The 14,254-nt window shown below is 34.4% G+C and overlaps 1 protein-coding gene across 1 annotated transcript in view; it reads left to right on the top strand.

The window, feature by feature from the left end:
- The window catches only part of LOC100550949 (regulating synaptic membrane exocytosis protein 2-like), a 112,457-nt gene that overhangs the window by 78,539 nt on the left and 19,664 nt on the right, over positions 1–14,254 (top strand). The window contains exons 14-15 of the mRNA XM_031552971.1: positions 6,098–6,254; positions 10,858–10,974. Coding sequence (XP_031408831.1) covers positions 6,098–6,254; positions 10,858–10,974 — 274 coding nt within the window. The remainder of the gene's footprint in view (positions 1–6,097; positions 6,255–10,857; positions 10,975–14,254) is intronic.

Below are 14,254 nucleotides of genomic sequence, written 5' to 3' on the forward strand. Positions count from 1 at the left end.
AGACATCTTGTAACATTAGAAAGTATGGATGTCTTCTGTCCTTCCTAAAATTAAGGATTTCACTATAGATAAACATCTGTTCCTGAATGTGAGTCTTTGTTGCCTCAAAGCTGGATAGTTATCAGCGTAAATATTAACCATCTTTTTCTTTTATTGTGTGCTAATGCACATTCCTCTTCTCTATCATCCATTCATTATATCTTCTTCCATGGTAAAGAATAGTATCTTTGTGTCTTGAAAATTCCCTCTAAAATTGGAAGTGAAATTCAGGCAATATTGAAATAGTCATCACATCCTCTTAAATCAAGGTTTACTGTGAAGTGTTAAAGTTCTTTCCTTTAAACAAATTAACTTTTCCCCAGCTGATACAAAAATTTTCTCTTCAAACATCCAAATTCTCAATTAATATGATTTTTAAAAGATCTAATTTTATATTGTTAAATATAAGCTTTATCATGCACTTTGAACAACATGAAGATATAAGTAAATTTAAATTGCATTTGTAAGTATTATTAATATGATTTAATTCTTATTTTTTAGAAATAATTGTCTCATGCACATTACAGTAGAAAAGCATAAATTATTATTGTTGTTTCTGCTCTGGAAATTTGGGATCCATTTTGTGTTCTATTGCATTCTTTTATGTCTAGTGAGACCTAGAATTTTAATGAAGCAGAAATGGAATGGCCAATGCTTAGGTACATATCTGTAAGAAATCTCTCTAACGAGCCTCTCATGGTTTCCCTTTTTAAGCAGATATTCTTCAGAATAATGACTGAAGTCCTTCATCTTAATTCCTATGCATTTATAAAATGTGTTATGTGGCTGATCTCCTTGAAATAACATAAATCTTAGGTACAAAAACAACTTAATCCACAGTAGAGAAGACTCTACTGATATATATGTCTGAAATAAATAGAAATAAATAGAAAAAATACTGTATCCATGACATATCTCTGAGATTTAGATTACATATTGTTTAGATTACAGTGTAGAACTAGAAAATTGTCCTATTGACAAATTAATTTGGTAGGGTTTTTTGTTTGTTTGCTTGGTTGGTTTGTTACAATTCTTTAAAGTACAGATCCTGCACATGCCCCTAGGGATTCAAAAGTTTAATGTCTCAAGAAATAGTGTAATCTCTTCAGAATCTACAAGTTATTACTACATGTGCTATATACTTAATTTTTTCCCTGAAAACGATTTCAGTAATAATTAGTAGCACTAACATAAGATGGGAAGGAGTGAAGATTTCAATCTTTGTTGAGAAAGCTTCCCACACATGAGGGAGGTGTCAACAACGCTTGCCCCAGTATCAGTCAAATACACTGTTTTGAATTTCATTCAGACTATACTATCTATCTTTCACTATTTTGAAAGTCATGTTTGAACAATGAGATCATTCAAGACGTTCTGTGGGAAATTTGATCTCATGGATACAACTGAGCTGTTTGGAGCATATCCCCAGTTTAATCAAAACCTCTGCAGATGACTTGAAAGTTGAGCTGTCACAAGCTAAAAATTTTTAGGTTAGCTGACAGTCCCATTGGAGATACTGAATAATGTAGCCTTCTGTTAAAGAGCATGGCTTCTTCCAGTAGAAAAATTTGTTTTGTTTCTCTAAAGAATGTAGCAGTCATAAACATCTACAGGACAGCTGTGAACTTCAACAAAAATATTTACTCAAGATAGTGTAGAGATGTCCAACTGACAGAAATATTGCAGAGTTTTCTTGTTTTTATTGGTATGGAAGACTTACTGTTCCCAGCTGCAGTGCACTTACCACTTCACTGTGTGTTGCTGGGTGTATGGACAGCACTGAACACTGCACCATGCTCCAGTTTATTACTATGTGAAAACACTCTCTACATATGCTAATGCTCAGAAAAGTTGTCTCAAGTGTAACTGGCCCTTGCACATCATCAGCGTAAGTAAAAAACAGTTTGTGAGAAAGTGAGTTACAGTGACACAAGTAACCATTTGGTCTTACTATTAAGCTTCCTAGTTTCTTTCAGTATGCATTCATTCTACTTTTATTTGTAGAATAATATTTTGATCCAGAAAACCCTACCACGAAACCTATGTATGTATCTTCAATTTACAGAAAATTCATATATTAATAATACAATGTGTTTGGTCAGTTGGCCCTTTTTCAGAGGACATCCAAATTCTGCATTTAGATGCTCAAGTCACTGTAAAAGCTGAGAACATTTGCATACGAGACCTGAATTGTCTCCAAAGTACCCATGAATAAAATCTAGTTATGCTAAGCATTTCAGGCAATTTGATTATGTAATTGCTTTTAATTGGTCCTAAGCCCAACTATTGTGAGTGTTAAAAAATAAATAACTGATGTAGAAAAAGCTTGACGCGTCAGTTAAGTACAGATGTTAAAGTGGAGAAAATGCCACTCAGCATCAATGTCTGAAACAAATTCATTAGTCTCCCCGTGATGAATAGCAATTCTAATTATTGCTTTTCTAGAATTATTTTCCTACAGTTTCTCTCAAGTCAGTCAAGCATCAAGACTCCTAAACTAAAAGCTTCATTAAGATGCTTCAGGATTCTTGGGGGCATTAGTGTAGTGCTGTTCATGTGAACTTCATATTTGGAGGTCTTGATTTTCTGTAATTTCGTGTATGACAGCTGCAAAATTTGATAACAATTTGTTAGTATTTAGTGAACTGCACAGCATAATATCAGTACAGAACAGCTGTGCTGTGTGGATGAGTATTTTAAATCAAATGTATTAATATTCTCTCTTAAAACAGATAAAATGAAAACTTCAGCTCATAGGAAGCTATATTTAGTGTGCCTTATGAAATCCCTAATTTGAAGTATATGACAGTTTTTGATGCAACCCTCCCATGAAAATGCAGTGGCATTGCAGATGTCTCTGTCATGTGCCCATCTTTTATGTGTCCACAGCTCTCAGTTGTTTATCTCTGATTATCTCTGTACTGTGTGCTCTGTACTTTAAGAGGCTTGCCATAGTTATAGAGCCTTTGATTCTATGGTAATGACTTAATATTTATAGCTGCAAGCAGATTCCAGTGTTTATCCTATTTTTACTACTGCTATAATTATCTTTGCTCTATAGTAGCTCCATGGTCAAGTTGCACTTAAGACCTGTTTTTCTATCTCTGTATAATTTCAGCAGGATAATATTTTTATTTTACTCCTCTAATCTTGTCACTGGGACCCTGCAATATTTTTGAGCATGGAAGTTAAATTGTCCCTTTTCCAATTGAGAATGTTACCGTAAGTTTAGGAATGTTATCTCTCTTGAGAGAGACATGAGTGTTCCAACTCCTGTGCAAGCAAAACCAATCACATTTTAAAGAGATTTAAGTTCTCATGTTGGAAGTACCAAAAGTTACCATGTCAGCTCTCCTGGTCATTCAGTCATCAATAGCATTTTGAGGTTTGTTAAGAGATTAGAAGAACTCGGGCATTGATTACTAAACATATTTATTATGATGTTGACCAATGTACAGATCACTGACGGTCATTTAATTAAGCCTTCCATGAAAGCTTTGTGTCACTGTCTTCTTGCTGAAGCTTTGTAGCAGAAGAGCTGTCCCACTGCTCTCTTTGCATCTCTTCTGGCTCATGGTAATCACAGATTATTACACTGAACTTTCAAAATCTGCTTTTGTTTATAGAAACGAAAATAAATAAGGCAATTAAACTTATAATAAAAAATAATACTTTGAATTTTTTTCTCCAATATTTTAGATAAAGAAAGCATATTTTTAAATGAATATAAAGACTCAAAGACCAATGAATCATTAAACTATTATATGCTGGTACCAAGTGCTTTCAAGACCAGTATTGTAACTCTGATCTGCCAAAGCTAACCTTAGACAGACTTATTTAGAGTCTAAAGCTGATCAAGAAACTTGCTAGGTTCTTGGCTTTTGCATCTGACAGTTTTGTACATGATTATAGTTTTTTTGTACAGTTTTCTTAGTTTTCCATCTTTCCAAGAAGTGGAAAACACATTTTCACCTTTTCCTTACTCAGTCCTTCTAAAAAAATACTGTAGGATAGTTTCTATCAGAGATTGGTACCAAGCTTTGTATACTGAAGGAATGGGAACATCCTCCGTGCATCCGTGATTTTAGCAACTAAGTTCAAAACAGGGTATCTTCTGTGACCTCTGTCTTCATGGCTGTGTTGACAACGTTTTGGATCATATTTCTGAAATACCTGATCTTCCTCATGCATTCATGCAGTGTAAATGCTTTCTTTTGCAGTTTTGATTTTGTTCTAGCTGTGAAGTGTTGGAAACACTCAAGAAACCTAAGAAACTTTCTTAATTTGTCCCTAAGTTCTTTCTGTATTTTCATTAAACACATTTTTTCTAGTATGGTAGCTTCAAAACATGGATGTTTTATTTAATGGAAATATTAAATTCTGTGGATGCTCATAGAAAGTTATGTTCAATAAAGTGTGATGTCGTTATTTTCACTATGAGATTGCAAATAATTTTGCATTCTATGTTCCTTTGATTCCTAGCTGGTAAAAATACTTAGTATGAAATGAGGCAGACAGCTATATTAACTCCACAGAATTGAAAGATGATGTTGAATTTCAACCTGTTAGCAGGTTGCTTTATCAAACCTGTTACTTCTCGATGTTGGACAGTTTGACATGTTGGCAAAAGGGAAGCTTTTTTTTTTCTTTTTTTTTTCTTCCCAGCTACATAGCATTACTTGATTGATGTGAAGTGACAAACAAATGTCTGTTGTTTAAGGTCATTGTCCTAAAATGATTGCAGTGATGGTGTGATATTCTTTCCCTTTAATATACGCACATATGTGCTCGTGCACATGCTTCAGCTTACATCTACATGTAGGGGGAAGAAGTTGATTGACTGATGTATATCCTTGGTCCTAATGTTGTGTGAATAGAAATACTTAGGTGGAAGTATTGAATATTCTTGGAAGAATGAAATGAAATGAAGTAATGAGGTTTTGCTTATCTGTTTACCAAAAAATTTCCAGGAAAAAAACTATGAATAATATGGTAGAAGGCCAAATACTTTGGAATCTCAGAAGTTTTTCACTGGAAAATACTTACAGCCTTATAAGCCAGAATTTTCCAGTACTGGGGGATCTCTTTGATCACTTTTTACTTGAGTACTGTCTTCAGAACAAAAAGTCACTTATTTCACCTATCATAGCTGTCAGGAGATTTTTTGAAAACCTGTTTTCTCAAAGCGTTACCATGAGGTTAAAATATGCAATTCTTCCATTTCTTATAATCATATGTTAACTTGATCCTCACAAAATATGTGAAAACTTCCTTGAATTTGTTATTTATCTGGTATCCTGTTTTCAGAGAGTGTTGTACCTGGGCCAGTGAATTAAACTTCTACAGTAAGGTGCAGACAGTTACTTTAATACATCCAGCTTTTTAAAAAAGATTTTTGGTAAAGCGCTTTGTAAAATGGTCATGTGGGAACCTTTAAAACTGTTAAATCCAGGGGGCTTTGCTTAGAACACTTCGTGTCTCCTATTGCCCTAATTCAAGGTTAGCTCTAAAATGGAATCAAGTTTCATTTTTTCTTTAATTCTCGGAAACAGAAATTTTTCTTGAACTCAGACTCTTTATTTGTCTCCCTAGTAGATATTACTATCCCAACTTTTAAACTTGAACTTTGGATTAGTTTTGAGGACATTTCTGTGCAAAGTTTCATGATACTATATATTACAGAACTCTTACAATATAATTTTAATTAGAAAATACAAGAAGATTTTTTTTTAATTATTTTAAGGAAAAAGGTCTGTTTAACTAGTTTTATTATTAATGCATTGTACTGACCATGAGTTATTTTAAATTGCAAGATTGGTGCATGGTGTTTATTACTACACTTCTGAAGTATAGCTAAAGGAGTTATAACTCTATTTGAATCAAACAGAAAACCAGAAATATCTGCATACATATATTTTCATTACAAAAAATCAAGAAAAACACATGACAACATTCATGTTCAGAATCCATCAGTTATCGTGCTTACAACTGCTGCAGGTGTGGTAGGAAATTAAAAATTGAAACTTCAGATTAATTGAATATTTGCTTTTCTTTCTAGATTATCGACATAATGGAAGAGATCTCCAAAGTTCAACGCTATCAGTGCCAGAACAAGTTATGTCATCTAATCATTGCTCTCGATCAGGATCCCCTCACCGTGGAGATAGTATAGGACGGACAAGATCGTGGTCTCCCAGTGTCCCTCCCCCACAAAGGTAAATTGTTATTGAAACATGTAGGTATATGAACTTAAGTGCTATTGATCCTGTAAAAATACTGGAAAAAATCTCCTGACTTTCAAAATGGGAACAAATTGATTAGATCTTATAAAACTGTATAAAGTCAGTAATGTTTTTATTATATTATATTGATGTCTGGAAGTTCATCTGATTTCATGTCTAAAGAAAGAAAAATACATCTCCAGATTTTTATTTTCATGAGCTATTTAGAAAGATGCCTTTTAGTTTCTGATGGTTTGACATTTTCTCACTGTTCTAGCTCATCATTCTGATCAGTGGCTGTTTTCAATCTTTTTGTCTGTGTAAAATTAAGATGATGGCAGTGCCATACTTCCCATAGAAGTTTTCTTTCTACATTTCTTCTTCAAACGTTTAAAACTTCGAAAATGATTTGTCATACATACGGTTTTATACTGAAAAAAAATCAACTCTTCATTTGGAAGGTTTATGATGTCTTGTAAAACCAAGATCAGGACAATTCTTCTGACCTGTCCAATTTGGATAATTACAACTATTTGATTCAATATACTTTTTAAGAAAGAATTAAGACTTTATGTGTATGGATAAGGTTTCTTAAGAGGAAGCAGAATATAGTTGTCAAGGGGAATGAAGCCTGTGTTCCAGCATTTTTTTAACTATGTATGGGTAGGTTTTCAGTTGCTGTAATTCAGCTGGAATAGAAGGAATAAGATAATGTTCACTGTTCCCATTTAATACTGAAGATTTAATATCCAGTGTTCCCAGTAAGGTATGTATGTGTATTCCTTTCTTTTACAGCCATTCCAGTTCTCCTGTGTTGTATGTTTCTTTCTTTCATTCTTTCTTTCATTTTTGTTCTGTTAGTTTAAGATTCTTTTGACTGCATATTCTCTTATGTTTTTACTTACCATTTCCCCTAACAGAGACTAAATGTTATCATTTTCCCTTAGTGAAGTATTAGGATTCCAAATTATCTTATAGCTAACGGGTAGAAAATTAAGTTTCTTCTTGAAATCTAAAAGCATACATAAGCACAGCCTTATTTTAAATGAAACATACTGGTAGTTACATAAAGAGTAGACACAGAGAGGCCTGTTCTGATTTCAGTGGTACTGAATTCAGGCTAAGTAATTGCTTATACTAACTCTGCTGGGTTTAGTCCTATTGGATATTTATGAGTCCTTAAGGGTTTTTTAAGGGTCCCTTCTAACTCAAACAGTTCTATGATGCTATGATGCTATGATATAGACATAAATATGGTCAAAATCCCTTTTCAAAATTCTTTTATTGTCTGTGTTGTGTGTATTTTAACCAAGCCAGTAATTAAGACTTGTCTAAAACCATTGAAAAACCTTCTTTTCATTTTCTTGCTATTTTGTATGTTGTTAATGTTTACATGAAACATTCCTTGCTTCCTGATTTTAAGCTAAAATTTAAAATATAATTTGGAACTTACAGAGTAAGCTTCAACTGTTGCCTATGATGTCACAGTGAAATGCATTATTTATCTAATATTTCCCTGCCCATATTCCAAATCACTAAGAGCCCACAGAATAGAGTTGCTAGAAAATGGGACTTCATAGAAAAAAAAGCAGCATAGTCTTTTGGATACATAAATGCTTATTTTAAATCTAATGAAGATCTAGGTCTACTTGGAAGAGCTGTAAACATTTTTACGTTTAATATCTTGTTAATAAATGTATATAGTTTGAAGCCGTTAAAATTTACACATGATACCTGGCATAATAACTGAAAAGAAAATATTATTTTGAATAGCTATATAACTTGGCAGCTGTCAATTTGCATGGTTTTACTTTTAGCAGAGGCTAGGACAAGTCTTATGTAGAGCAGTAGAAGACTTGTAATCTTTTCGCTAATGTATGCAATGGACTGTGTGCTTCTAGATCAGGTCAGATTGTGTCAGACAGTGAGCAACATGATGTTTAGCTTTTTCGAAGATGGCATTTGAAAAAGCAAGATGGTAGAATACAGTGATCTGGATGAGAGGATTAGTGCACCCTCAAAAAGGTTTCATACAGTAACAAGTTAGGTGGGAGTGTTGAGCTGCTTGAGGATAGGAAGCCTTTGCAGAGGGATCTGCACAGGCTGGATTGATGAGCTGGTGCTGTTTCCTGCACTTGGATCACAACAATCCTATGCAGTGGCTAGGGAAAGAGTGGCTGGAAAGTTGCCCAACAGAAAAGGACCTGAGAGTGCTGGTTAGTAGCCAGCTGAACATGACCCCGCAGTGCGCCCAGTAGCTATGGTGAAACTGCACCTCAAATACTGTTGGGCCCCCTCACTATAAGAAGACTGATTTTCTGGAACATGTTCAGAAAAGAACAATGAAGCTGAAGAAGTGACTAGAAAACAAGACAGATGAGGAGTGGCTGAGGGAACTAGGGATGTTCAGTCTGGTGAATAGGAAGCTGAGGGGAGATCTCATTGCTCTCTGCAAATTTCTTAAAGGAGGCTTCAGTGAGGAGGGTGCCAATTTCTCTTGTCAAGTGACAAGCGATAGGATAGCAGGAAATGGTCGCAAGTTGTACTTGAGAAGGTCTAGATCAGATTGCTTTACTCCATACCATTCTGTCAAGTGCAAGGTTCCAAAGCAGTAGGTATATAAAATGTGAAAAAATTTTTCCTTATATAACAAATTTAATTGGAGAAAGTATGTCATTTCCCCTTAAGCAGCAAATCTAGCTAACAAAGGCATCTTTAGCAGAGTGAAAGAGAGCTTTATTTGAAGTAAAAGAAATACATTTGTGTAGGATGTTTAAAAGCAGCATGAAGTCATAGCCTGATATAATAGAGAAAACTAAAGGAGAAATGATTTATTTAGAACAGTAAGCTAAAAGTACAATTTTACTGAAAGCTATTTGAGCAGACAGGATGGTACTGCATTTTCGGGACCAAAACTAATAGTTTTGTAGTTTGGGCAGGACTTTTCACTGTGTGCAGAAGATGAAAGTCAGATATTCGGGAAGTTTTGCAAAAAAGTGACAATTGAGAAAGCTTTAATATTTAAGTCAAACGAAGGATGGAGTAAAAGAAGATAATGCTATAAACAGAAATGGTTGTTTTTTACATTTTTTTTTTCAACCTGAATGAAATGGTAGACTGTGGAAATGAATTAGAGTCTAAAATTGAGAAAGAAGAAATAAGAATTGGTTGCTGAACAGCAGAAGAGAACCATCAGTATCCATTTTAGAGTGAAAATGTGTATGAAAGAGTCCAATTGTGGAGTAAAGCCATTTTGGTATTCATAATTTTGGTGTAAATAAGATGGTTAAAACATATACAGAGGAGTTACGGGCTAGATGTTGTAGAGTGGAAGGTAGAAAAATTATACCTATTTCTAATATGGTAATTAGAAAATGTAGTTGGTAAACTAAATTCTGGGGACTCCAGAACTGTGTCCAGTTCTGGATCCCCCAGCACAAGAATGACATGGAGCTGTTGGAATAGGTCCAGAGAAGGGCCACAAAGATGATCAGAGGGCTGGAGCACCTTTCCTATGAGCACAGGCTGAGGGAGCTGCAGCTCTTCAGCCTGGAGAAGAGGTGGCTTCAAGGAGACCTTACAGTGGCCTTTCAGTACCTACAGGGGGTCTACAGGAAAGCTGGGGAGTGACTTTTATGAGGGCAGGCAGTGACAGGATGAGGGGAAAAGGTTTTGAACTGGGAGAGGGTAGATTTAGACTAGATATTAGGAAGAAATTCTTTACTGTGAGGGTGGTGAGACACTGGAACAGGTTGCCTAGAGAGGTTACGAATGCCCCCTCCTTGGAAGCATTCAAGGCCAGGCTGGATGGGGCTTTGAGCAACGTGGTCTACAGGGAGGTTTCCCTGCCTATAACAGAGGATTTAAAATAGAATCAGAATCATAGAATGGCCTGGGTTGAACAGGACCTTAATGATCATCCAACCTAAATCATTCTCTGATTCTAACTTCCTATTTGGCTTCATAATAGCCAAAGTGAACAAATGCAATTACCTCCAATGGTGGAGGTTGGCAGAGACCTCTGAGTCCATCTCATCAACCTCTGCTCAAGAAGGGACACCCAGAGCAGGGTGCCCATTCCCATACCCAATTAATTTACTAGAAATAAACTATTGCTGCTGGCAGAAGTTCATGTCGCTCTTTTATTTAGATTATGGTTTTTTTGTTGTTGTTGTTTTTTAATCAGGCTTTACTGTGCCAGAAACCCAGCAGTACTCATTGTGTTTTACTGCAGTTTACATATTTATATTATAACCAAGCTCAAAGCTCTTGGAAAATTTTTTATAGTGCATGTTTCATCTAGGAAGGTAAATTTCATTGAATGTGCTTGTTTGGAAAGACTAATTTTTGTCTAAAATGTACCATTTTAATAAAATAATTGAGTTGAGTATCAGAATGAAACAGAAAATCATATCCCTACCATTAAGTTAGCACTTTTTTCAATAGGCAAAAATAAAGGTTACAATAAAACTATGAATTATGTGAGTATGAAATTATACAAAAGATAGGTCAGGTAAACCAACTTATGTTTGCTAACAACTTTCTGTTGTAGTCCAGCTGTACCCAGAACTCAGAATCTGCTCTCTTTTATCCCTAGTCGGAATGTGGATCAGGGACCAAGAGGGACACGATCTACCGCTGCACATTACAATACCCTGAACCGAATGGAAAGACATCGTGCAATAGATGACCACTACTCCCCGGACAGAGAGAGGTAATTGTCTGACTGATATTAAGCACAGCTGCAGCCTACTCTCATTACTGTGAAATACTTCAGAGTGTCTCTAAAATAGGTAACCAAATTGCTTACCTTTTCCCACAGATGAACATTTCCCTACTCATTAAGAAAATACATACAATGTGCACAAGGCTGACAAAACTCTTTGCAAAGAGGGAAACTAAACAAGCTATGATAAATTGTTTAGTTTTTCTTTTTATTGGGAATACTTACATGTACTACATTAATAAATTCCCTAAGAGAAAATATTTAAAAAGAAATTGAGAATGAACTTGGTCATTTTTGCTGCTGAAGGAAGCTGAAAATCTGTGCATTATAAGGCAGATTATAATCATAAATGTAAAAAGCAAGGCATAATACATGTATATTTTGCAATTCAAGTGAGTCCTGTGTGGCTAGTATTTGAAATTAATACCTCTACTGATGATTCTTACAGATTATTCCTCAAGTGACACCAAAGCACAGAATTGGTGTAGGAAGCTGTAATACAAACAACTTAAGACAGCAGCGTTTTTTGTTGACTTTATTGAACTGAAAAGGTGAATGTATGTGTCTTAAAAGAACACTGATGTGATAATCAGTGATTGTAAAGAATGTAAGACAGAATAATCTGAAAAAAATATAATTATATTTTCCTAATTAGATAAGTTAAAAAAGAGTACCAAAAATAAAATAAAATACATATAGCTATTTAAATGATGTTAAATTGAATTTGGCCAAAAAAGTCAAGTGGACAAAAAATTAAGTTACTGAAAAGCAATGAAATGTCATTCAAAATGTTAACCATATTCATTATAAGTATAACATAAGAAAGCCTCCTTTGAAGTATTTTGGTATTTCTGTTTATGCAGCAGAAGAATATTATTCACTTGACTGATAAGGCTAGATGATTTTCATGCAGAATGAAATAACTTAAGGATTCAAAACTGTTTCTAGTAAAAAGGGAAAACTTTTGTGACAGTACTAGATTGACAATAAGATCAGTCTTCCTAGAAATATGGTCTAAACTTATCCATAGAACCTGTGTATGCTATATGGAATATTCTTGGGATTGTTCACTGCGTGAGTTTGCTTGCTGCCCCCCAGATATATGCACAGCAGTGAAAACTAGTTAGAAGTACAGAAATTAAGTCTTTTCCCATGACTTAATAAAAATATCCCCTACTGAACTGGTTTAGGTTAAAGAAAGAAAACCTGTTTTTTCTTAGAACTTATCAGAAAAACAATGTCTAAAGTTGGTGATGAACGTATTGAGTTTTCACATAATCAGTCTCAATGAGTAGGTATTTCTTTGTTAGGTATGTTCTGAATTGCTGAATATAGCTGTATGTCATCTGTATTTTCCAAAGCACCAAAGTTCTCCCCAATTTCTACATGGTGAATGATTATCTAGCAAGTCAGATTATTGACTAATTTATACCTACCTATTTCAGCATATAGTGTCTGAAGCATCTTGGTTCTAGGCAACACAAGAACAGGAAAAGACTAGTCCCAAATATTTATCATATTTTCTATTCGCTGTTGTTAACTAACAATGACTTTATGAGTGGAAAGATTATTAAACTTCAAATTATGTTACTGAATATTTGTCCGATACTGTCAGTGTTACGTAATAAAAAGCATTGTGCATACACAAGTCCTTGAAATAACTCTTCAATAGTATTAATTCTGAAAACCACTGAAATCAGTTTCTAGAAGTATAAAAACTGAACTTTTAAACAAGTTTATAATATTTCTACTTGCCATTCTTGCTTTGTTCCATATTTAACCTTTGTGAAATGAAATCATACTTTGCTTTCCCACTGCTCTGATGATTTGTTGTTTTCACAGTCCATTTATCCTTTGGAGATGTTTGTAAAAACGGGACTTTGAAAAAGTACATTCTTGCAGACATTCTCAGTTGCTAAGTTTAAATATGACTGAGTATATATATAAGAGCACTTGTTCCTTCCTTTTCCAGACATATGTCTAGCATATATGGTACTAAGGTGTAAGGTACTATGCAACTGTATGTGAGAAGGTCTAGTGACCTTGATCCTGATTGCAATGTAAATGGTCCCTCAAAATCGAAGTTAGAAATGAAAATCAAATTATTAAGAAAGCAGGAAGGCACACGTTTTTTATTTAGATATAAATAAAAGATAATTTTTTATCTATTAAAAAATAAATAAATACGGAGATAATTTTAATGTCAAGCACCAGACTCAAGACATTGTTTTTGATTCATATATTGATTTTGGTTGGCAGGATAAAACTAAAGTTAAAAGTTATATTGATTCCTTTATTACCAAAAATGTCATAATTGTATTGTCCTTTCTGGGTGCTTAAAGTAGGGGGTCAAGTTATTATCAGGCATTCAAAATGCCCCCAAAATTCATATGCCAGCTCTATATCTCCCTTCTTCTAACTTCAATGCCTCTTTAAAAAAGAAAAAAAAATCCTACTAATCAGCCCAAAGAGCCACCTTTTTCTTTCTCTGCAATTTGATTAAGTTAATTCTTGCTTTTCAATGTCTCTGGATGTTTAGAAAATTCTAACTTGACTAGTTAAGATGTATTTGGTAAAAGGCAAATTCATACCAGTAAAAAAAAAATAGGAAAAAAAAAGAAGCTGATTTATTAGCAATCAATAACTTTGTGCTTGGCATGCATTTAATTTGCTGGTTCAGTTGAAGAGATGTACAAGTGTTGCTAAAAAGGGAGGGACAGTGGTGTTGCCCATCTACTTAGTGTACAACTTCAAGTAAATTAAAATACTTTAGAAAAAATAGATCATCATAATGGATGAAAACTGAGAGAATGATAGAAGATTCTTGTGTCAACCAAATTTAATTCATGCAAGCTCTAGTGGTGGGACAGAAAATCTTATTTTGCCTTCAGAATTACTTAAAGGTTTTTCAGTAAGCACAACGTAGGATGTCAGTGCACTCCGGTTGTTCCATTTCCACATAAATACTAGGGAGTCAACACCCCACTCTAATACAAAAGCAAGAACATTAATTACATTGTGAGAACTGGTCACAAAGAATGAAAATTCAAAGCAATAGCAAATGTCCTAATGCCTTTTCTTTACTGTTTAGTGAAGTAGCTCAGCACCAAGTTAAACTGTGCTTGCACAGTAAGAACAGGAAGGAATACACTGGATTGTACAGTGATGCACTCTGCATGTATGTGTTTTTAGGAGTGCTTCTAGGACTGTTCTGCTATGTGTAGATTGCTCCTGGAAACTAAATACTAAAATTAAACAATGTGAATCA

The sequence above is a fragment of the Meleagris gallopavo genome, chromosome 3 (assembly GCF_000146605.3).
Source record: "Meleagris gallopavo isolate NT-WF06-2002-E0010 breed Aviagen turkey brand Nicholas breeding stock chromosome 3, Turkey_5.1, whole genome shotgun sequence".
Lineage (NCBI taxonomy): Eukaryota > Metazoa > Chordata > Aves > Galliformes > Phasianidae > Meleagris > Meleagris gallopavo.